The sequence below is a fragment of the Phascolarctos cinereus genome, unplaced genomic scaffold (assembly GCF_003287225.1).
Source record: "Phascolarctos cinereus isolate Bilbo 61053 unplaced genomic scaffold, phaCin_HiC Scaffold_4;HRSCAF=312, whole genome shotgun sequence".
Classification (NCBI taxonomy): domain Eukaryota; kingdom Metazoa; phylum Chordata; class Mammalia; order Diprotodontia; family Phascolarctidae; genus Phascolarctos; species Phascolarctos cinereus.
In genome coordinates this window covers 719,913,657-719,935,454 of record NW_027555847.1, presented here as the reverse complement: position 1 = coordinate 719,935,454, position 21,798 = coordinate 719,913,657, and the positions used below count along the sequence as shown (strand labels likewise).

Here is a 21,798-nt window from a genome sequence, read left to right as displayed (position 1 = left end):
CCAAGACCAAGCTCATAGAATATGGGAGCTGGGAGGGAGCTTAGACACAATGTCAGATATTGGAAAGAGCTTAGAACCTAGAATGTCAGAGCTGGGAGGACCTTGGAAAAGAGAATATCAGAAGGATCCTTAAAACCTAGAAAGCTAGTGCTGGGAGGGCCCTTAGAATCTAGGATGTCAGAGCTGGGAAGGACCCTTAGAACCTAGGAAGCTAATGTTAGGAGGGACCTTAGAATCTAGAATGTCAGAGCTGGGAAGGACCCTTAGAACCTAGGAAGCTAGTGCTGGGAGGGCCCTTAGAACCTAGAATGGCAGAGCATGAAAGATGTGCCCTCGGAACACAGAACACAGCAGAGGGTTAGATTGGAAAGCAAAGGACCTGGGTTTGAATCCCTCATCTGTTACTTACAACTCATGTGACCTTGGGTAAGTCACTTAACCCTTCTGGGCTCCAGTTCCTCATCTGCAAAATGGGGGGTTTGCACTTGATGACCTCTGGGGTCTTTTCCAGCTCTGAATCTATGATTCTATGTCAGCATCAGGAGAAGCCTCAGAGAGCTTCAGCTCCAGCCTCTGTATTCAATGGGCTTGCCCAAGATTGGATATCTCATACGTGATGGAGGCCAGCCTCCTAACTCCCATTCCCGAGATCTTTTCACCCAATCCTCCTAGCCCAGTTCCTAGGCCCTGGCCTGGGCTGCTTGCCTGGCTTGGGTTCACCTGAGGTCCACACAGGCTGGGCCAGACCTAGAAGCCAGGCTAAGGAGGGGAGGCTGGTAAGAAAGAGGCTGTCTGGTCATCACGGCTCCAACCTCCTGAATAATTAAGAGTGGAAAAGGCCGCCTGTGTGCGGTGCCCCTCTCCCACTGGCCCCAGGCCCAGCAGACGGGGCTGGCTCAGAGAGGGGTTCTTGATGTAACTCACAGTAGGAAAGAGAGTGGAGGAGGGAGGAAAGGCTTCTGGCCCTCCTTCAGAGCTTTGGAGGCAGACCGGGGCCAGGCTGGTGCAGAGACCAGGAGAGCTGGACAGGTCACTCTCCATAAGTGATGTGTGCGCCTAGCCAGGATGGGGATGGGTTGGGGTCCTTGGCCCGGCCCTTACCTGGTCCTTCTCCCAAAGCTTCTGAAGTTGGTTGCTATCAATAGCAAACTTGACAAAGCGCAGATCATAATTCTCGATGCGGAAGTTGAGGTCCCCAAACCAGAAGACAATGCTGGGGGTGAGGGAAAAGATGTGGGTGAGGGTCCTGGCTCACCCAAAGGGGGCCATGCAGAAGGCATGGCCAGGGGTGGGGGGAATGGGAGGCAGTGGGGGGAGCTTCCTACCTGTGACTGGGGCTGAGACTTGGGGGGTGGATAGAGGAGGGGCCAATCCTGAATGTCTCCCCATGACACTCCCCTGACTAACTCTCTCCCCCAAAAAACAAGAAAACATAATTGCAAACCCAGATTCCTTTGAGAAGTCAGAACAAGTCAAAATGGAAAGAGCACTGAATTTGGAGTCAGAAGGTCTGGGTGAGAATTGTGCTCTCATGTGCCCTTGAGTAGGTTTTAGCCTCTGGGTCTCAGGCCCTTCATCTATAAGATCAGAGGCTTGGACCTGATGATTTGAGGTGTCTCTTCCAGATCCAAGTCCTGGCATCCTCTGGTTCCCACCTCCCTCAACCCCCTCCTCCTGAGGGCCACCTTCCCTCTAGTCCCCTTCACTCAAAATGTCAACTTTTTTTAAAAAATAGAGTTTAGGTCACTATCCTAGGAAGGACAGCTGGAATAATCATGATTCCCACTTTTCTAGGGCACTATAAGGTGTTTCTTTAAAACCCTGGAGTAAGGAGGAAGTATGACTATTTCCATCATCCTCATTTTCCAAAAGGGGAAATGACCTGACCACAGTCACAAATAACAGCAGCTCAGCTGAGGCTTGTCAAGCCTGAGAGATCCGAGCCCCTCTTGTGACTGATGGGAACACTGACTCAGCCCTGCCCTCGGCCCCTCCCTAGCCCGTCATACTCATGGTCCAGGATGCCGTTGGCCATGGGTCCCTCAAACTGCTGCATGTTGAGAATGGTCATGAAGTTTTCTTTCCGCTGTTCAGCCTTGTCCATGTGGGCAGGCAGGTGACAGTTGAGGAAACAGACCATGTGGCCGAAGACCGAGAGGCGGACGCTCACCCCGCCTTTGTTGCCCTGAAATCAGAATAACCATAATTTTCTTGTGTGCGGACAGTCTTGGGACTTCCCATATGGGCACTCCCTCCACAGACAGAAAGGGCAACTCAGACCTCCCTGTTCCTCCTTCAGGCCCCCTTAGGTACTCACCCAGTAGCCCCCCAGCCCAGTCCGGGTGCAGTCTGTCTGGACGTCCCGGAGGAAGGGCAGGTGATAATACTTTGCAAAGACCAGAAGAATCACTCCTTGCATTCTCACTGTGCTCACCTGAGGAGAAGCAGGCCATGGGCTGGGGGGAGGAGAGGAGGGGGAACGCGCAGGGACCTGATTCCTGGGAGGCAGCATAAAGGCCGTGCAGGCTGCATGGAAAATGTCAGAAACAGGCAGAGGTCCCCAGAACTAGAGGTGGAAGGGTCCTCAGAAATCATCACTTACAGATGGGGAAACTGAGGCTCAGGGAGATGAAGGGATTTGCTAGTGAGGTCACAGGATCCTAGAACTAGGAAGGGGCTTCAGAAACCCTCTAGTTTCATTTTACAGATGGGGAAACTGAGGCCCAGCAGTTTAGCCAGGATTAGAATCCGAGGACTCTGAAAGAGGTAAGCAGCCTCACAGCCCACTCCCAACCAGCTCCCAACCCTCCACAGGGTCCAGGAGGAGGGAACCCCTGCTGGAGCAGTGATCACTACCATGACGAAGTTGAAGGGCCCCAATGCATCCATGAAGAGCTCACTCCACTGGTCAGTGAAGAGTGCGTCCTTAAGTCGCTGGTTGATCATGGAATTCACCTCCTGCAGCCTTGGGGAGAGAAGAGGGAGGTGTATTGGGGCTCAGGGCCCCCCAACTGGAGCCAGCTGGGACCCTTAAAGGAGCTGCCCTCCCCCACCCCCAAGCAGGGCCCTTTCTCTTCACCTCCCTCCCTTCTTTTCTCTAGCTCCCCACCTCCATTCCTCTCCCTCTCAGTCTGAGGTGGGAGGATGCCAGGAAGAGGCCAGGGATGTCTGAAGCATCTATTGTATCCCCCAGGCAAATGGGAGCTCTTAGAGGACAGTGACTGTGTCCTTAATGCCTAGTGCAGTGCCTGGAACATAGGAGATGCTCCCGCATCCGAGGACAGTTTTTACAAAAGGAGAAACTAAGGCCCAGGGAGGAACAGTAGCTTGCCCAAGGTCTCATAGGCAACATCGGGGTGCCTGCCCCAGGTCCTCCTGACTCCAAATCCAACACCTTTCCCAGTGCACCCATCAACTAGTCAACTAGCATTTATTAAGCACCTACTGTGTGTAAGGTACTGTGCCGAGTGGCATACAAAGACAGTCCAGGCACTCAGTTTCTTGAGAAATTGCTATGTCTGTTGAGTTTCATCTAGGCACGTGTTGAGGGAGGGAGTAGGGAGTATTAAAAGGGAGGGTGCCCTTGCCCCACGGCCCTCACCCAATGGCTATCATGTCTGAACCTCCGCTGTCATCCCCGTTCTGATGCAGGAGGGAGGTGACATCGTCAGGTGGCATGGCGGTACCCACATTCCACGTCACTATGGTGATCCTGCCAGGCGAGCCAAACTGGGCATGGGAGGGACAGTACCCCCTTGTTCCCCCTCCCATCCCCAAGGCCTTCCACAGGGCACCTTGGATGGATCAGGGTCTCCCTTGCTAGCCCCTCCAGTATGCCCCAGGGGATCAGAAGGGAGGCATAGGGGCTTGTCTGGGGAGAAATGTGGGGAGGAAGACAGCACTGACATCCCATTCTGTGAGGCCTCCCTCTCCCCAGCCCCCATTCCTGGGCCCTGGATCTCCAGGAACTCCCCCTTCTCACCGGAAGCCAGGGTCTCCTTTGCAGGTAGACTGTGCTGACCAGGCAGATCCAGAGGGAGAAGAAGGGGGAGGGGCCTGAAGGCTGCGGATTGGGGGGGCAGGACTCCTGTGCCCACTTGGGCTGGTCCCATTTGTAGTAGGCTTAGGGGGGGACGTTTCTGGAGGCTTAGAGGGCGGGGGTCCTAAGCGCCCAGCCACATTAGCTTGGTTAGTGCCTGGGGAACGGCTAGGTGAACGGTTAGGAGAGGGGGGTGGCTTCGGGAGGGCCATGGGACCTCCTGTGGAGGTAGGGAATGTTGGCTTTAGTGATCCCGGAGACAGCAGGACTGGAGAGGGGGCCCCTGACTCTGATTGGCTGCGGCTTGTGTCCAGCGATAGGGCCTGGGGTGGCCGGGGCAAGAGAGAGTCTTCCGGACTGGGATTCCAGGGGGCTTCAGGCCGAGGCCGGAAGGAGAGAGAGAGGGAGGGATTGGGTGAAGTCTGGCCTAGGGTGTGTGAGCTCACAGCTGGTAAGGGAGTGCCAACTCCGTCCATGCCCTGGGGCTGGGGGACAGGGAGTCTCTTAGAAGAGGGGCTCGTTCTGGGCTCAGTGTGCATCCAATCCCCGGCTGATGGGGCGGGGGCTGGCTCTAAGGACGCCCATGATGGCTCTCCAGAGGGTGACAGAGGTCTCTGCTCCACTGGGGATGAAGCTGGACACAGTAAGGGACAAGACAGAGCAGGATTATGGCTTGTGGATGCTGAAGCCAGCCTCTGCCCCTGGGGGGATGTGGCAGAGGACCTTTGCTCTATAAGCGGTGGTCCTGGACGTAACCCGGAGGATCCAGGACCCTGCCTCTGCCCCGAGGAGGAGGAGGAGGACAAGGGCTGGTGCTGCTCCACTGGAGGTGTCGGGAAAGGCCTGTTCCCTGCTGCTGAGAAGGAGGAAGAGGAGGAGGAGGAGGAGGAGGGAGATGGAGCTTCTGGCCACAGCCCAGCCGATGATGGAGTCAGGCAGGATCCCAGGGACGTCAGAGATGACCTTGGCCCTGTGGGGGCAGGTGGCTGGCACTGCTCTGCGGGTGATGGAGTCAGGCAGGATCTCAGGGATGTCAGAGATGGCCTCGGCCCCGTGGAGGCAGGTGGCTGGCACTGCTCTGCGGATGATGGAGTCAGGCTGGGTCCCAGGGACGTCACAGATGGCCTTGGTCCTGCGGAGGTGGTCCAGGGCCCTGCTGCCGGAGTTGAGCTGGGGGCCACGGCTGGTCTCTGCTCCACGGTGGAAGACAAAGGTGACGTCTGCTCCTGGGCTGGTGGGTTTGGACTCAGTTTCCTGGGTGACGGACTTGGTCTCTGTCCCACGGGCCGGGGGGCTGCCTGCTCCTGCGTGGTGATTAGAGAGCTGTCCCAAAGGCTAGAGGGATATCCCCAAAGTGGGAAGGAACCTAAGGCAGACTGACACTCCGCCTAGCCCCTTGCTTCCAGACTAGCAAATCACTAAGAACCAGGGACTTCAGAGACAGAGGGGATGTCGGTTTGAATCCGGAACAGATTTCTCACTACCCAAGTGACCTTGGGCAAGTCACCATAAGGGCCTCAGTTTCCTCCTCTGTAAAGTGGGTGGTGGCCTAGGTGGCCCCTGAGCCTACCCATTCCATCTCCCTGTCCATGAGCCTGTTCCCCCTTCTCCAGCTTCCGAGAACGATATTTCACAGCTTCTGGCAGAGATACCTGGCCCTTCTGAGGTGAGTTCATTCTAGACTGCCTTGCTTTCGGGAAGTGTCCAAGCTCAGCTGCTTCACCAAATCCTTCCCTCCCTGGCCCCCATTCACCCCAAGTCAGACGTGCCTTTGTCTACCAGCCCCGAGAGGGGACAAGAGCTTCTCTCTCCAAAGATCGGAGGTCATAGAGCAGAGAGGAGGAAGAGCCTTAGAGAACACCCGCCCACCTTTCCTGTCGCACAGACTGATTGCTCAAGTCCCTTTCAGTTTTAAATAGTAAGACTCCCCCAGGCGGGGGACCCTCAAATCAAACCAGTCCCAAAGCAGCCCTTAAACGTTTCTCCCTGGAGGGTAGCTGAACTTAGGTGCGAGCACCTGGTGCCATCAGCCCCCAACTCCCCAACTGGCTCACTTCAGCCTCTGTGCCCACCCCCAAGCCCAACGAGAACTAGAGAAAGAGGGAGTGGGTGGCTGGGACTGGTTCCCTGCCTCCTTCCTGCCCTCCTCCCCCAGGGAGGCTTCTGGTGGGTGGTAGTTCTAACTTACCAGGGAAGGGCAGGTGGGAGGCTCCGGATGGGGAGGAGAGAGCCTGCCACCCACCCCTTGTACCCTGCAGTCAGAGGAGAACTTTAGGGTGCCAGTCTCCCAAGCCAAGACAGCAGCCCCATCTCTTCTACTTAGGAAAGGGCCCAATGGGAGGGTGACTGACCAGGGTCCCACCCCAGGGAGTCTTTGGCCCTGTTCCCATCCCAGGGTGACCAGCTTGGGGTCAGTTTGCACTTTGGGCTCAGCCCTCCTTTCCCACTTCTCTACCATCCAACAGACATGGAACCCCAGGACCTAAGACCTTATAGAACTTAGGGCTTTCAGGACTTCGGGGTTCTAGGAACCCTGGCGTCATTGGATTCTTGGAACCCTGAGACTTTGTTGATCTCAGAACACTTGGGCAGAGAGGTTCTCGTGACCTGGGGCTAAGGAAGAAAATTGAAACAGCCATGGAGAAGCCAAGGTGGGGAACAAAAGGGACCGGGCAGGTCCTGGCCATCCCCTGCACCCATGCCTCCTGAAGTCCTCCTGATTCCCCTCCCTTGCCGCCTCCTGCCTGGACTCCTGTTCCCTTTCACCTCAGGACGTGAGAAAGATCCCAGGCCTAGGAAGGAGAACATTTGGAAATCAGCCCTAAATTCCTGCTGGGCATACCACGAACTCACAGGGCAAGTCACTGCCTCTCTTTGGGTCTGTTTCCTCTTTGGCTAACTAAGGGGGTTGAACAAGATGACCTCTACAATGCCTTCAAAGGCTTCGATCCTTTCCTGAAGTAGAAAGGATGCTGACCGGAGTCAGAGGACCTGGGTTCATATCCAGACTTGGCCTCTTCCTATTCATGGGACTCAGGGCAAACTCTTCAACTTTCCTGGACCTCAATTTCCTTCCTCAGCTAGAAAATGAAGAGGTTGGACAGATGGCCCCTAAGGTCTCTCCTGGCTCTAAAGCTAGGAGATGGCTAACTGAGAGCCAAGGTCCCTCCTGGCTCTGATGTTCTAAGGATCCTGCTGTTCTGATCTCTTCCTAGAGGCCAACCTCTTCTGCTTTCCTTGACCCCCACCCCACCCTGCCCCAGTGTCCCCTACTGACCCCACACCTCTCTCCGCACCCTGCCCCTGCCCTTCATTTCCCCTACTTTGCTCCATTCTTCCCTCCTTGCCCCTTGGACAGCAGCCAGCAGAGAGCGGAGAGCCTGCTGCCTCCTAGACCCCAGGACTTCGATCTGACAGCCCTCCCCCCAACACTTTCTTGGCCAGTGTGTCCTCCCCCTCCCCCCAGCCTAGCCTTCCTGTCCTGAGGGCCCCAAACTGCCAGGATCTAGGAAGGTGAGGAGCCCTGGGAGCCTGATTTTTGGTGCTGTCTCTGCAGCTGCTGCCAATGATGCCCCCGTTTGCCAGAAGCCAGGGTGAAGCTGTCCTTGGATATAATGGGATGTGTGTGTATATGGACTTGACTCCCTGAGGTGTCTCTGCCTCCTCCTCCAGCCCCATTCCATCTCAGACATATGACTTGATGGCTGGCCTCTCAGCCTGGTGAACCTGCACAGTCCTTGAAGGAGGCTTGCACATCTTCTCCCCTCCCACCCTACTCCTCTCTGGCAACACCCCCCCACAAGACTGCCCCTCATGCCTTCTGGGGCCAAGCCTCAAAGGGAGCTTGCTCCCCACCCACCTACTCTGTACCCCTTTTCAGGGAAGGGTAGTGGAACTCTGGGGTCCCCAGGTTGGGGAAGGGCAACTGACCTCGGAGGTCCCAATCCCACTCTGCCCCTCATGTTCTTCTGGGGTCAAGTAACCAAGTGCTTGAGAGAGGCTCCCTGACTCCGAGAAGCCTCTCTCCCCCAACCAGGCATCCCTCGTGGGGGGCTGGGTTGCAGGACTCAGAAGACATCCCCCACCCCAAGGTGTAGATAGAGGGAGATGTCCCAATTGGGAGGGTTGGGGGGGCTGCGCCCCACCTCTCCAGCTAGGGAACACTGCTGGAGGGAAGCTACCCCCGCCTCCCCCCTCCAAGAAAACCCTGGGGGGGGGGTGGCAGGACCTAGGTGGAGTGTGGGGCCTCTTTACTCCAACCAGGGACCACCCACCTTGGCCAAACCCCTCTAAGAGGGAGGGGGAGATGGCTGGGCTCCGAGTTCCCCAGGTGTGTGTGTGTGTGTGTGTTGGGAAGGGGGTCCCAACCCAGCGAAGCCCCGCCTTTCAGTACAGCGCAGCCAGCCTCCGCACTCTCCAGTCGCTGTGCTGCCCTGGGGCGCCGGAATCGATTTTCCGGCCCTGGGGGCAGGTGCGGGCAGGTGGTGCCCGCAGGGGCTCAGGGTGTGCGGCCCCGGGGGGCGGGGAGGACAGGGATAGGGGTTTACCTTGGCCAGGCCGCCGGGCTGCGGGGCGGCCTGGGGAGGGGCTGGATAGCCGGGCCTCAGGGGGCCCCCGCCGCTTCCCCGCTGCTGCCGCTGCTGCTCCATGGGTGCTCGCGATCGGCTCCTGGCCCCCGGCCCCCGGCCCCCGGCTCCCGGCTCCCGGCTCCCGGCCCCCGGCCCCCGGCTCCCGGCTCCCGGCTCCCGGCTCGGCTCGGGCTCCGCTGGCTCCTGTGGCTCAGCTCGGCCGGCCCCGGCTCCCCGGCTCCCCGGGAGGCTTCCAGTGATGTCACTCACCGCCCTAACCTGCTGAGGATTTAAAGGCGCAGGGCCCCTATGCCTTATCGGTGCGTCCGTCTGGGCCACGGGCCGGTGGGGAGGGGCAAGGGTGTCAGCAGGTGGAAGAGTGGGGTGGGGGTGGGGACTAGGGGAGCCCTGCCCGGATGGGGTGGAGGAGACCTTCGTCCACTCAAGAGGATGCAGGGGCCCCTTTGGGACAGGCACGCTGGATCATCGGGTGCGCAAGGGGCTGACTAGGATCCTAGGAGGAAACAGGTTAGCCTGCCCCTAATGTAATCCAAGCCTCAGGCCTGACCTGGCCCAAGGCAGGAGGGAATCCGGGGCCTGCTGAACCTGGGTTCAATGCCTTGGACCCTCACTCTTGTCCAGGGGGATATTTGATAGGAGGGGGCGTCTGGAGATGGATGAAAGGGGGATCTCCAGGGTTCCAGGTCAGAGGAGGGGAGTTTTAAGCCCCAGCCCTACTAAGGACTCCACTGGGGAACTCCTTTGACCTCTCTGGAAGTGAGTTTTCTCATCTGTGAAATGAAGCCTTTGAATAACTAAGGACCCTAGCAGATGCGACATACTCTGTTCTAGGGCCCCTTCAAGCTCTGATAGTGTTCTAAGGCCCCTTCCTGGCTGGATTCAAATTTCTAAGACTTTGGGTAATCTAATTTACTTCTTGGGGTCTCAATTTCCTTATCTGTAAAATGGGAAGGATTGCACTAACTGGTCTCTATGGTCTCTTCTAGCTCCAAATCAACAGTACTACATCCTTTGTAAAATCCCTTTTCTTCCCAGCATTCTAGGGTCTGAGATCCCTTCTGGGTCAACATTCTATGCTCTAAAGATTTCTGTAACTTGCAGAAAGGCCACTTGTCCCACAGCATCATTTTCTCCCCTTCTGGGCCCTGGTTTTCCCTGAGAGAGTCAGAGGCTGTGAGTCTTGCTGGCGTCCCCAGACCATCTTCTCCTTCTCCTCTGACTAACTCCTTGTCCTTCTGACTTTCTCCATGGCCAGCTCTGCTCTGTTCCTTCTGAGCTCCTCCCTCCCATGCACCCCCCCTCGCCCCATTTTCAGACTGTCACCAGATCCTGGTGCTTTCTCCTCTCTCCCCAGTCTCAGCTCTGTCTCTCTCCATCCCCCAGGACTTGCTGGACTCAGCCTGCCCTAGTCACCTTATCCAAGCCCCTCCCCTTGTCCCTCACCCTGGCCCCCTGAGAGCCCAGTCATTTCTCCCCTCCTCCCCTTCAGACCTGCCTACTGTCATGTCTCTAGATCTTTTCTCAGAGTCCTCTTCTGAGAAGCCTTCTGCCCTGGGGGAATAGACATCTAGGGAGTCAAGGGTAGACGCAGAATGTTCAGATGGGAAGGGACCTCAGAGACTTGAGGCCAAGCCCTCTCATTTTACAGAGGAAGGAGCAGGCCCAGAGGGAGAGGGGGAAGGAGCAGTTCAAGGTCATAGACTTATTTAGTCACAAAGCCCGGACTAGGACTCAAGGTATGTCCAGCAAGAGTGAGCTCTGTTCATTCAGCCAGGACAATGGATGGAGGGAGCCCGAGCTGTTTCACAGGGAAGACTGGGGAGCCAGCAGCTCTTTGGCCTCGGACCCAAGCAAGCCCTAGTCGGAGGCAGAGCAAATGGAGTTTCTGGGGAGGAGACAGTCAATGATCTTTGTTCCAAAGAGAGGTGGGGTTGAGGGGGAGAAAAAGCAACTTGAGAAAGGGGACACCTGGAATGGATCCCAGGAGTCTGAAACAGGTTCAGCAGATCCCTGGAGGTCAGAGATTGGAAGGACAGACTGTTTTCTTCCAGCCAGGGCTAAGACCCCTGCCAGACATTCACCCAGCTGGTTCTCCTCCCACCTCCCAGCAGTCTTCGAAGAGAAAAGCTTGGGGCTGTTCCTCCTCTCCGTTTAGACAGAGAGCTCCCACTCTTTGGGGAATCATAGACTTGGGCCTGGAGGGGACCTCAAAAGCTAGAGTAAGACCATTCTTCCTCCCCTTCCTGCACCTCCACCCCGTCATGTACCCAAACGAGTAGCAGAGACCCAGAGAGAACTGCCTTAGCTAAGGTTACCCTGAAAATAAGAAGGCAGGAATTTGAACCCATGGCCTCTGACTCCAAATCCAGAATGTGCTCTTCCCAGTCCAGTAATCCTCCCTTTGCCCAAGTTCTCCCTGGCCGCACCCTCCCCCCAAACACAATGACGCCTCTACCCTCTAGGGCGCAGAAAGGCTGCAGAAGGGCTCTCTTCTTTTGGCCCCGTCTCTTGTACATGTGCTGGAGTCAGTGTCTGTTTTGGATTGTGGCTTCTGGGAGAAGAGACTGAGGCTTCAGGATTCTCTTTGTACTGAGTACCATGGGCCAGCATGGCATTCTGCTGGCATGGATGGAGATGGTGAGGATAGTGGAGATGGTGAGGATGGTGAGGATGGTGGGGATGGCGGGGATGGCGGGGATGGCGGGGATGGCGGGGATGGCGGGGATGGTGGGGATGGTGGGGATGGCAAGGAGGCTGAGACTGGTGAGAATGGTAAAGATGATGATGAGGATGCTGAGTATACAGAGCAGTAGCTCTGGTGCTCTGACTGTAGTGGTGATGACGGTCCAGCTGCACTGGCCTTCTTCTTGTTCCTCACCAAAGTGACCCATTTCTCCTCTCCAGGCTCCAGTGCTGGCTCTCCCTGATGCCTGCAATGCTTTGTCTCCTCAATTTCCCCTCTTGGAATTCCTGCCTTCCTTTAGGACTCACTTTCGATGCCCCCTTATTCTGGAGGCCTTTCCCTTAGCGCTTGTCTGCACCTCCCATTACGGTGAATGTGTTGTTTTGTAAATGCTTATGTGCATGCTGTTTCTCCCCTGTGGAATGCAAGCTCCTTGAGGGCAGGTCCTATTTCCTCTTGGTCTTTTGAGGCCCCCCCCCAGGATACCTGGCACAAGGTAGATGCTTACTAAATGTTCATTACTTACTTGAAGGTTGATTAAGGTCATGGGGTGGTGTCAATTCCAGACTATTGCCAGGACCAAGGAAGGAGTAGGAAGAAGGTACAGCTTCACTCTGGACAAAGCAGGCAGGGGCAGAATGAGGCCTAGAGAAGGGTCCCTCATTCATTGTTAGCCCAAAGGTTGCAATAGTGTTGAGGATACTTGTGGGATAGGAGCTAGGCCAGCCCAGAGCATCACCCCCAGAACCTCACACTGGGTCTGGGCCTGCCCTTGCTTTTGGAGGGACCTGCTGTGGTAAAGTGCTTCTGGGCTGCTGTTGTGGAGATGCAGACGAAGGTGCCCAGAGGTTAATGTTGGGAGAGGCAGCTGAGTCCTGTCTGCTACCATGGAGCTGCTCTGAGACAGTCCCCTGAGTCTCTGAGTAGGAGCTGAGCTGCAGGAGGCCAGGAAGGGGTAGGGGTGGGGAGTACAGTTGGCTATGAGCCGGGGAGAAGAGGGGGTAGAATGCCTACCTCCAGGCTATGGGGCCAGGGAGGCAGAGCCTGCTCAGCCACCCCTAGGAGCCCAGTGAAGTGTGTTGGGGTACTCTGCCCTCAGAAGTATTCAGTGTCCTTCTAGACACCTCACCCCAGCAGCCCTCGCCAGCCCAGGTCTCCCCCATTCTTGAAGGGTTCATGATGGACAATTGTCCCTCAGGGAACTGTCAGGGTGTTGGACAGGGTCTCAAAGGACTTCTCCTCTCCCTGCCCCCTGCCCCAAACAGTGGTCAGGAAATAAGGCTCAGCCCAGCAAGACTGCTGGAGTTCAAAGATCTGGGTTCCAATTGTAGCTCAGCCGCTTCTTTCCTGCTGTGCCTCAGTTTCCTCATCTGCATAATGAGTGACTTTATAGCTTCCACGGTCCTTTCCAGTTCCCAGTCTTGCACAAGTCAGCAAAGTTTCTCTTCCCACCTCCTCTTCCTTCTCTTGGGTCTCCCCTCTCCCTTCCCCACCTTCCAGGTACCGAGTCCCCTGCCCTCCCCTCCCTTGGTGCTCAAAAACTGAAAGGTTGTCTGTGACCTTGGACTCTCTCCACCTGTTTCTGCCTCAGCTTTCTTCCCCCATAAAAAGAGGAGGGCTGGATTAGCTGGTGATAGTGACAGGCCTTACATCACCCTTAAAAGCAGGCTCCTGGCGGTAACCCTGGGAGGTAGGACCCAGCATGGGACCCAGGACGAAAGGGAGACTCTCCGGGAGACGAAGTGCCCAAGGCCGCCCAGACAGCCAATGGCAGATCTCCAGGCTACAAGTTGAGGGTTAGCGCATCCTCCACCACCCCAAGGGCCAAGTGAGTGCCCATCTGGTGCTGTGTTTGAGGACTAGCAGCTCTGCCTGAGGTGCCATGCCCAAGCACAGGGGTAAAATCAAGTTCTGATGGGGAGTTAGGAGTAGCTGGGGAGAGGGCAGGGGGCATATCCCCCCAAAAAGAACCCAAATTTTGACCTCTCCTGTGGGCTGGGTTGGGCCAGGCCAGGTGGCTGGGGATGGGCACACACACCTGTGCATTCTGCCCTTCCTGATTTCCCAGGCAAATGGCATGCAAATGAGAGCCTGCTGAAGGGAAGGGCCTGCCAGCTGCTCCACAGATTGCTCCGGCTCCCGTGATGGGGATGTTGAAGGTCGTGGGATTGGCAGCCCATCAGTCAACAAGCCTGGAACTGAAGGCCTGTTGTTCAGCTTGTCCAAATGCCCCATTTTACAGATGAAGAAACTAAGGTCCGGGGAGATGGAGTCACTTTCCCCAAGGCACACAGGTGGTAAGTGTCAGAGCCAGGATCAGACCTTGGTCCTTTGCCTTTGTACCACAGTGTGTATCTTCACTCCAGACTCAGACTGTCAGAACTGGAAAAGACCTTAGAACATAGCAGATGGGAGAGCTGAATAGGAAGGGATGTGGAAAGTCAGAGGGAGCTTAGAACAGGGAATGCCAGAGCTGGGAGGGAGCTTGGGACAGGGAATGTCAGAGCTGGGAGGGAGCTTAGGACAGGGAATGTCAGAGCTGGGAGGGCCCTTAGAACGGGATGTTGGGGCTGGGAGGGACTTGAGCTAGCATGGTGAGCATGTGATGAGAGAGAAGGGGACAGATACAAGAGATGTTTTGGAGGTAGAGTTGTCTAAACTCAGTGGATTGCAGCAGTAAGGGAGAGGGCAGGGGGCCCGCTCTCATATACCACAAGACAATATTGCCACCCCTAAAGTGGAAGCAAAGATACAGTGGCTGAGCCCATCAGCTTTATCAGCCCTGGGGTGGTGTAAGAGTAAGATAAGGGTATTGAGGAACTTTTTTCTTCCTTTTTTTTTTTTATAATAAAGTCTGGCTCTATGGGAAGACTGGGGAGGGAGGGGGACAGTGGGAAATATAGGGGATATAAAGACAAAAGATATCAATAAAAATGTATTTTTAAAAAAGAGATATCAAACCACTACCTCAAGAATCTCAGTGGCTCACTATTACCTAGAGGACACAGCACAGACTCCTTCAAGGGCTCTTAAAGCCTCTAAAATTGGCCCCAGTCTCCCTTTCCAGCGTGTATGTCATCCTTTGTGCATGCTCTGTTTCACCCACACTGGCCTAAGTGTGGTTCCCTGAACTCGGTGTTTCATCTCCTCTCTCTTGTACTTTGCCCGGGCTGTGCTCCATGCCTGCTGTGCCTTCCCTCCTCACATCCACTTCTTAGAATCCCAAGCCTCTAGCGGCTCAGCCCTGCATTCCCAGCTCCCCCAGCGAGCCCATTCTTCCCGCTGGGAAACCTAAGTAGGCATCTGGGGAAAGGGGAGGTGGTTGTTGTGCAGGGCAGGGGACTGAGCACCTGAAGATTTGGGTTCTAATCCTGCCTTGGCCTCACCTAATAACCTTTGGTTGTCATTCAAGGCTTTCCAGTATCTGGTAGCAGTCAGTTTTATTATTCCCCTTTATACCCTCTACCCTCCAGGCAGAATAGACAATCCTTTGCTCAGGCAGTTTCCCATACTTGGAATGCCACCTTTGCCCCTGAATCCTTACCCATCTTTTAAAGCCCAGATCCAACATCACTGCTGCCTCCTCCAGGAAGGCCTCCCTGACCTCTCCGGTTGGTAACAACCTTCCCCCCTCGGACCTCACATAACCTTCTGACGCCTCCACTTGCACTTTGTTGTCATCCTGCACTCCAGCACTGTGTCCTGGTGTATGGCAAAGCTTTCCCTTTTCAGGTCATCCCCAGAGGATCGTGGCACCTCAGACCAAGAAGAGACCTGCTCGGCCATCTGCTCCCTCCCACACCTGAACAAACAGCCAATACACAGTATCCGTGGCCTGTAGAAAGCTAGTTTTTGCTTCTCTCCTCCAGGTAGTAGGAGTCACTCACCTCCCCTTTTACTTCGGGATAGGCTTCATCACTGGGAATTCCCCGCCCCCCCCATGTTACAATTAAATTTACTTGTTGACACGACTGGGAAATGCCAGTACATGCCCTACCTTCTAAGCTCAGAATTGATCCCCCGAGTCCTCTTTCTCCTCCCTAATCAGTCCTCCACAGAGGGGCCAAATTGACGTTCCTACAGTTCAAGTCTGGTTGTGCCCTTCTCTTGCTCACAGAACTTCAGAGTCTCCTTCTGGATTTAAGTACACTCTCTCCCGCCATCTGAATCTGAATCCCTCCCCAGTCTGGCTCTAGGTGACCCGTCCAGGCTCAGCACACATGTCTGCTCTGCACACACTGTGTTAGTGTTGGTGCCCAGTACTCCCCATACAATGCATGACCTTCCACCCCCATTTCTGGACCTTTACACAGCCTGTCCTCTGCACTCCAAATACACTACCCTGCTTACTTTTGCCTCAGAATCCATGGACCCCTTCGAGGGTCAGCTGAGATACCAACTTGTAAGAGGCCTCTTCTAGAAAAAGGGAAGCAATTGATAGGGGTGGGGGTGGAGGTTGGATCATTTCATCAAAAGTCTCTGCAAAGTGTCTTCAATCCAAGATATAAAGGGTACTCACATATGAGACCAATAGTAATGGATAGCTGCTCAAAGGATGTAAGCAAATAGTTCTCACAAGAAGACTTGTAAAGTACTAAAAATTGCTCGAAATCACTAATGAAAGGAGACATATAAACTGAAACAGTTCTAAGGTTTTATCCCTGTTCAACAAATTGGAGATGATGAAAATGGGAATCATCAATGTTGGTGGGGCTGTGGAAAACTAGGTGCACTGGTACATTGTTGATAGAGCTATGAATTGGTCCAAACATTTTGGAAAGGAATTTAGAATTATGCAAATAAAGCGTGCCTACCCTTTGGACTCTAGATTCTAGTGCTGGGCACATACCCCAAGGAGGTCATTAATGAAATGAAAAACCCCAGAGACACCAAAATACTTGTAGCCAAACTTTTTGTGGTAGCAAAGAACTGGAAATAAAAGTGCTCATTGATTGGGTAATGGCTGAACAAAAAAGGCTGTTTTGGAGCCAGCTTGGCTCTCCAGGAGCCTCTTGTTAAATTTTCAATGTGAGCAATCACATCTGAGAAATTGGCAAAGGCTACATATCAGGGTTTGATCTATTGTTTTATTGATTATCTAGGCTTAAGTTATGGCTAAAATCTTAATAATGCAAATTAGACTTAAAAGTGTGTGAATTCTACCCCCACCCATTCCCACTCCCCCAACCCCACCCAAAAGAGCCAGCTGTTAAATATTTACCAGGGAACTCCTGGGTACATGCATGTAAAGGAATGTTACTGTGCTGTAAGAAATTATCAATATAATGAATTTGAAGAAGCATAGAAAGACATATTGAGCTGATACAGAATGAAGTCAACAGAGGCAAGAAAATGGTATATTAAAAAATGACTGCAACAAAGAACCACAGAACGATTGAAAGGGGATGTTGTGAAATGACGGCATGCTGGCCCGGAAGGAGACAGAGGAGAAGATGCTTGCCCTTGCCCCTTTGGAGACAGTCAGTTTGGCTGTTTTTTTTTCTTTTCCTCTTTAAAAGAAAAAAAATTCTATGTTGTAAGGAATAAGTTATCTGGAGGAGAGAGGACAGAGGGGAAAATGTAGGCAATGTAAAAATAAATGATAACCTTAAAAGTCTATTTTTCTAATTTAAAATAATTAAAGTTCCTCGTGGTCATAGACTGTTTTTGCTTCTTTCTTTGTATCACCTGTGCTTAGTAAAGTGGAGGGCACATAGCAAATGCTTAACAAATGCTTCTTGGTTTCTAAAAAAAAAAAAGATTGAGAAAAACCGCAATAATAAGGTAAATGAAAATTGCAACAATCCCAAGGTTTCATTTTACTCAGCAATATTAGCACAGATGATCAAAGTGGGAATGGTCAGCGTTGGAGGGACTGTGGAAAGACAGACATACTAATGCCTTGCTGGCATAGCTGTGAATTGGTTTAGATGTTCTAGAAAGAAACGGAGATTATGCCATGAAAGTGACTAAAATGCCTGGAACTTTCTGCTCATACATCCCACTTCGAGGCACTTACCAAGAAGGTCGCTGACCAACATACACCAAGATACTTGTAGCAGCATTTATTTGTGATAGCAAAGAACTAGAAACAAAATACATAGGTGCCTACCGATTAGGGAACGGTTAAAGAAACTGTGATACATGAATGTGATAGAATGTTACTCTGCATGATCAGTGTGGGGAATTCTGAGAAGCTTAGGGAGAATTCTATGCACTAGTGCCAAGGAAAATAAGCAGAACAGGGAGAAGAGTATATACAATGACCACAGTATGAAAGGAGGGAACGAAAAAGAAAGAAAGTCAAAATCAAAAGCTATGTCATTTTGATGACCAAGAGACATGGTAGAATGCACCTCTCTGCCTTCTTAGAGGAGATGAGACACTATGGGTGTGGAATGCTACATATAATGCCAGACTTGATTGGATGATGCTTCATTTTGCTACACTGTTTCTTTTTCTCTTCTTTTTTTTTGTTCAAAGGGATGGCTCTTTGGGTGGGAGAAGGGGAGAGACACCTTGGGAAATGAAAGTGATATAAAAACAAACGCTATCAATACGAATGAAAGAAATATTTACAAAAAAGAGACACCCTCCGCCCCACCTGCACTTTGTGAACATTCAATTCCAGCTCCCATGAAACGAGCTATTTCTGTGTCTGATTGTTTTGTTGTGAGCTCCTATTGTAAGTTTTGGTTGTCATTATTTTTAAATAGCCCACTAAAAATATTCTCCTAACAACAGGGCATGAGAACTTATGATCTCCCCTGTCACCAGCGACATCCCTCCGGGAAACTGTATTTTGTATGGAGTCTGTATCGATTATTCGGTGTTCCTTTTATCCTCTGCTCTACCCCTATAGAATGTGAACTCTTCGAGGGCAGAGACTGCTTATTTTTTTTCTCCTTTCCTCCTCAGCACTTCACACAGTACCTGGCACAATATTGTAGTTGTGCAGTTGTTTCAGTCGTGTCTGACTCTTTGTGACCTTATTTGGGGTTTTCTTGGCAGAGACACTGGAGTGGTTTGCCATTTCCTTCTCTGGCTCATTTTACAATGAGGAAACTGAGGCAGACAGGGTTAAGTGACTTGCTCAGGGTCACATGGCTAGGAAGCATCTGAGGCTGGATTTGAACTCAGGAAGATGAGTCTTCCTGATTGCAGGCCTGATGCTCTATCCACTGTGCCAACTAGCTGCCCCTACCTGGCACATAGTAGGCCCTTATTTAAGTTGGCTGTATTATAACTGTGATCTCAAAGCCCCTTTTGGCCTTGGCTGGAATGTGACTAGGCAGGTAGGAGAGACAATGACCTTGGCCCCAGGCAGAGCAAGGTCATTGTCTCTCCTACCTGCCTACACTGGACAGTGGGAGGGGTTTAAGTTGAAAAATTGGGGGGCCCCAAGCCCCAGAGATGTTTGCTAGTTTGGGGGCAAATACCTTTAATGTGTATAATGACCAAATGTAACCTAGGCTTCAGGGGCAAAAACTTGGAAGCATGAAGTATACTCACCAGGAGTCAAATGATGTCTCCAAGAGGGAGATCCACACCCTTGGACCAAGATGTTTGAGTCCAAAGAAAAGATTGATATCTATCATATCAGCTAACTAGGAGGAAACCCTGTTCTAGGTCCTGAACTTGGGAACAAAAAAGGTCTGGCTGGATGATAGATTTTTTTTTTTTTGCTAACCAAGACTCTGGAAAGAAATAAGACAGGCTTCTCCAAAAAGAAAAAGAAACAAACAACAAAATTAGTTTTCTTTTTTTTCTGTTGCTGGTCATGTGGCTAAGGCAAGGGCAGGTGCTTTCCAAAAAGAGCTGAAAGAACATTCCAGCCTTTAGGCAAACAGTGTCCAGCAGAGACCACATGCCCAAGAGAGCCTATGGGTGAGTGAGCCTGGTAGAAGCAGTGTGGTGACGTCACTAGAAGAGTGCAGTGTTGTAAGCATGAGCTGACCCTCCACATATGTATCCTGGTCACGTGTTTCCTGTGTACATGTTGTTGCCAGCACATAGTAGGTGCTTAACAACCGCTTATCAACTGACTGATCCACTGATGGAGCGTGGATTTACAGGAGAGTGTGTCCCGGGTTCATGGGGCAGATGCTGTATTGCAACACTTTTTATTATGCCATTTATTAAATACCTTTGCTATGAACTAATTGTGTCCTGTGGCTACTAAAGGTAAGTAAGCACACTTATGGGGGCTTGTGAGCTATGAACCCCCAGAGTACTTTCAGCCTCAGCAGACGTCACTAGCCGAGGAGACCTGCCCTATAAGGTGGGAGAGCCTCCTACTACCTCAGAATGATAGAGTGGTAAGTATGCCACACTGGGACTCAGAAGCCCTGAGTTTAAATCCTGACTCCTACTTATTCCCTATGGGACTTTGGGCTGGTCATTTAACCTCTCCGTGCCTCAGTTTCTTCCTCTGTAAAATGAGGGGGAGGGTAGACAAGATGGCCTCTGAGTCCCCTTTCACCTCTAAGTCTATGCTTTCATGATCCTCTGACTCGATGGGTCCCATGAGGAGGGGGACTTGGTCTTCTATAACATTCCCATTTCCCCACAAAGTACTTAGTAGGCACTCAGTAGATTATTAGCTAAACAAATGAAGGAATGACTCCAAGAGATGGAGTGGTTCAGTAAAAAGAAAGCTGGATCTTGACTATGAGGACCTGGGTTCAAATCTTGCCCCTGTCACTGGCCTGCTGTGTGACCCTAGGCTAAGCCCTTTAACTCCCTGAGTTTGAGTCTTATCTGTAAAATGAGGGGATTGGACTGACTGAGGTCTTCCGGCTCCAAATCTGTGATGATGCCACCAAGTCACTTCCCCTCTGGGCCTCAGTTTCCCCACCTGTAAAATGGGATGACTATATGCACGCTAGCTGTCATGAGAAGAGTGGGTCCTTCTGGGATGGGCTCTGGACATGAGAGTGAAGAGAACTGGTAGGTTCTCGGTATCTGGAAGCCGACCTCTCAGCCAAACGGCTTGAGCTGGAAACCTGAGTGGGGGCCCAGAGGCCTCCCCTGGAAGGGCCCTGGCCTGAGGGAGATCTGGGGCAGGCTAGGCTGGTCTTGGAGGCAGACTGGGGCCTCAGGCTGGGGGAAGGGGAACGGCTCACAGGATCTATATTTGGGCAGCTGGAGCGGTGACTAAGGGGCCGTGATAACAGGCTTGGGGTGGCAGCATCCCAGGGGGATTGGGGGGGGCTGGGAGGAGCCAGCTGCCAGAAGGAGACTGGGGGGGGGGAAGGAGCAGCCGCTGCAGAGACTAAGCCCTCCGGAAGGCCCCTCCCAGGCCCATTGTTTTCTGAACCTCTACTCCCTCCACTCCAGGGCTTGGAGCAGCCTCAGTGGGGGGAGGCTGAGGGGAAAGTGGATGGGGCTCTAGCTATTACACCACACTGCCCCATTCCCCTTTGGTCCTCACTGCACCCCTGGGAGGTGCACAGGTGCTACTAGTACCTTCCCTTTCTGGGCCTCAGCTCCGAGATGCTCCATCTCTACGATCTCTTGCAGCCCCTAGACCTCAGCAGAGCGTCTCACCCTCTCCCTGGAGGCCACAAGCTGCTGTCTGGCCAGGAAGAGAATAAGGCGTTTTAATGGCCCTTCGAGATCTGGCTCCCCTCCTACAAAGGGCCCCCTGAGAGTATGGCTGGGAGCACATCCCTTGAGGGGCAGTGCTCAGGAAAGTGCTCGGGCAAGCCGCCGGCTCTGCTCAGACTCTGGCTCACTGTGGGACCTTGTGCCTTTTCCCAGCCTCTGGACAGGCCTCTGAGACCAGAGATTTAGAATGGGAAGAGACCTTAGAGGCCACTGACGCTAACTCCATTATTTTAAAGACCGGGAAACTGAGGCCAACAGGCTCTGTGACTTGCCCAGGGTCACCTCGTTCCTAAGTATCGAAGCAGGATTTGACCCTGGCTCTTTCTAGCTACAATTCTGGTGCTCTATTTATTTATTTATCTTTTGAAAGTTACAAGTCACATTTATTACATTTAAAAAGAAAAGCAAGGGGTACATGCAGTTTTCTGCACAAGCCTCTTTTTCTGTTCTATTGTGAATTTAGAAAGTTGCATGTTATTTGATCTCTGTTAAGTTCAGATTCAAAATTTTTTTTTGTAAATAATATTTTATTTTTTTACGATTACATATAAAGATAGTTTTCAACATTCATTTTTTAAATAAGATTTTGAGTTTCAATTTTTTTCTTCCTCCCTCCCTCTCATCCCCCCTCCTCAATACAACAAGCAATTTGATGTAGGTTATGCATGTGCACTCATATATTTCCACATTAGTCATGTTGTGAAAGGAGAAACAAAAGGGAAAAACCACAAAAATAACCCCAAAGTACAAAACAAGTGAAAATAGTCTGCTTCCATCTGCATTCAGACTCCATAGTTCTTTCTCTGGATGTGGACAGCATTTTCCATCATGAGACTTTTGGGGTTGTCTTAGATCCTTGCATTGCTGAGAAGAGCCAA

General features: G+C 52.5%; 1 protein-coding gene and 1 long non-coding RNA gene across 4 annotated transcripts in view; one reads left to right on the top strand and one right to left on the bottom strand.

The window, feature by feature from the left end:
* The window catches only part of INPP5J (inositol polyphosphate-5-phosphatase J), a 14,684-nt gene extending 5,915 nt beyond the window's left edge, over positions 1 to 8,769 (bottom strand). Inside the window, exons 1-7 of one of the 3 annotated variants that reach the window (XM_020996615.1) lie at positions 8,587 to 8,769; positions 3,983 to 5,343; positions 3,602 to 3,712; positions 2,857 to 2,965; positions 2,318 to 2,434; positions 2,010 to 2,185; positions 1,102 to 1,213 (exon numbers count right to left, since the gene is read on the bottom strand). In XM_020996615.1, the coding sequence (XP_020852274.1) occupies positions 1,102 to 1,213; positions 2,010 to 2,185; positions 2,318 to 2,434; positions 2,857 to 2,965; positions 3,602 to 3,712; positions 3,983 to 5,343; positions 8,587 to 8,688 (2,088 nt within the window). In that variant the 5' untranslated portion in view covers positions 8,689 to 8,769. Of the gene's footprint in view, positions 1 to 1,101; positions 1,214 to 2,009; positions 2,186 to 2,317; positions 2,435 to 2,856; positions 2,966 to 3,601; positions 3,713 to 3,982; positions 5,344 to 6,227; positions 7,286 to 8,586 lie in introns of those variants that run through there. The other 2 variants (XM_020996612.2, XM_020996611.2) reach the window with 2 other exon arrangements.
* A 252-nt stretch (positions 8,770 to 9,021) lies between these two features.
* Positions 9,022 to 16,970, top strand: LOC110215269 (uncharacterized). Its single transcript, XR_002326471.2, has 4 exons — positions 9,022 to 9,135; positions 11,091 to 11,265; positions 13,380 to 13,608; positions 15,044 to 16,970. It is a non-coding gene; the product is annotated as an uncharacterized LOC110215269 (long non-coding RNA).
* The last annotated feature ends 4,828 nt before the right edge of the window (positions 16,971 to 21,798 follow it).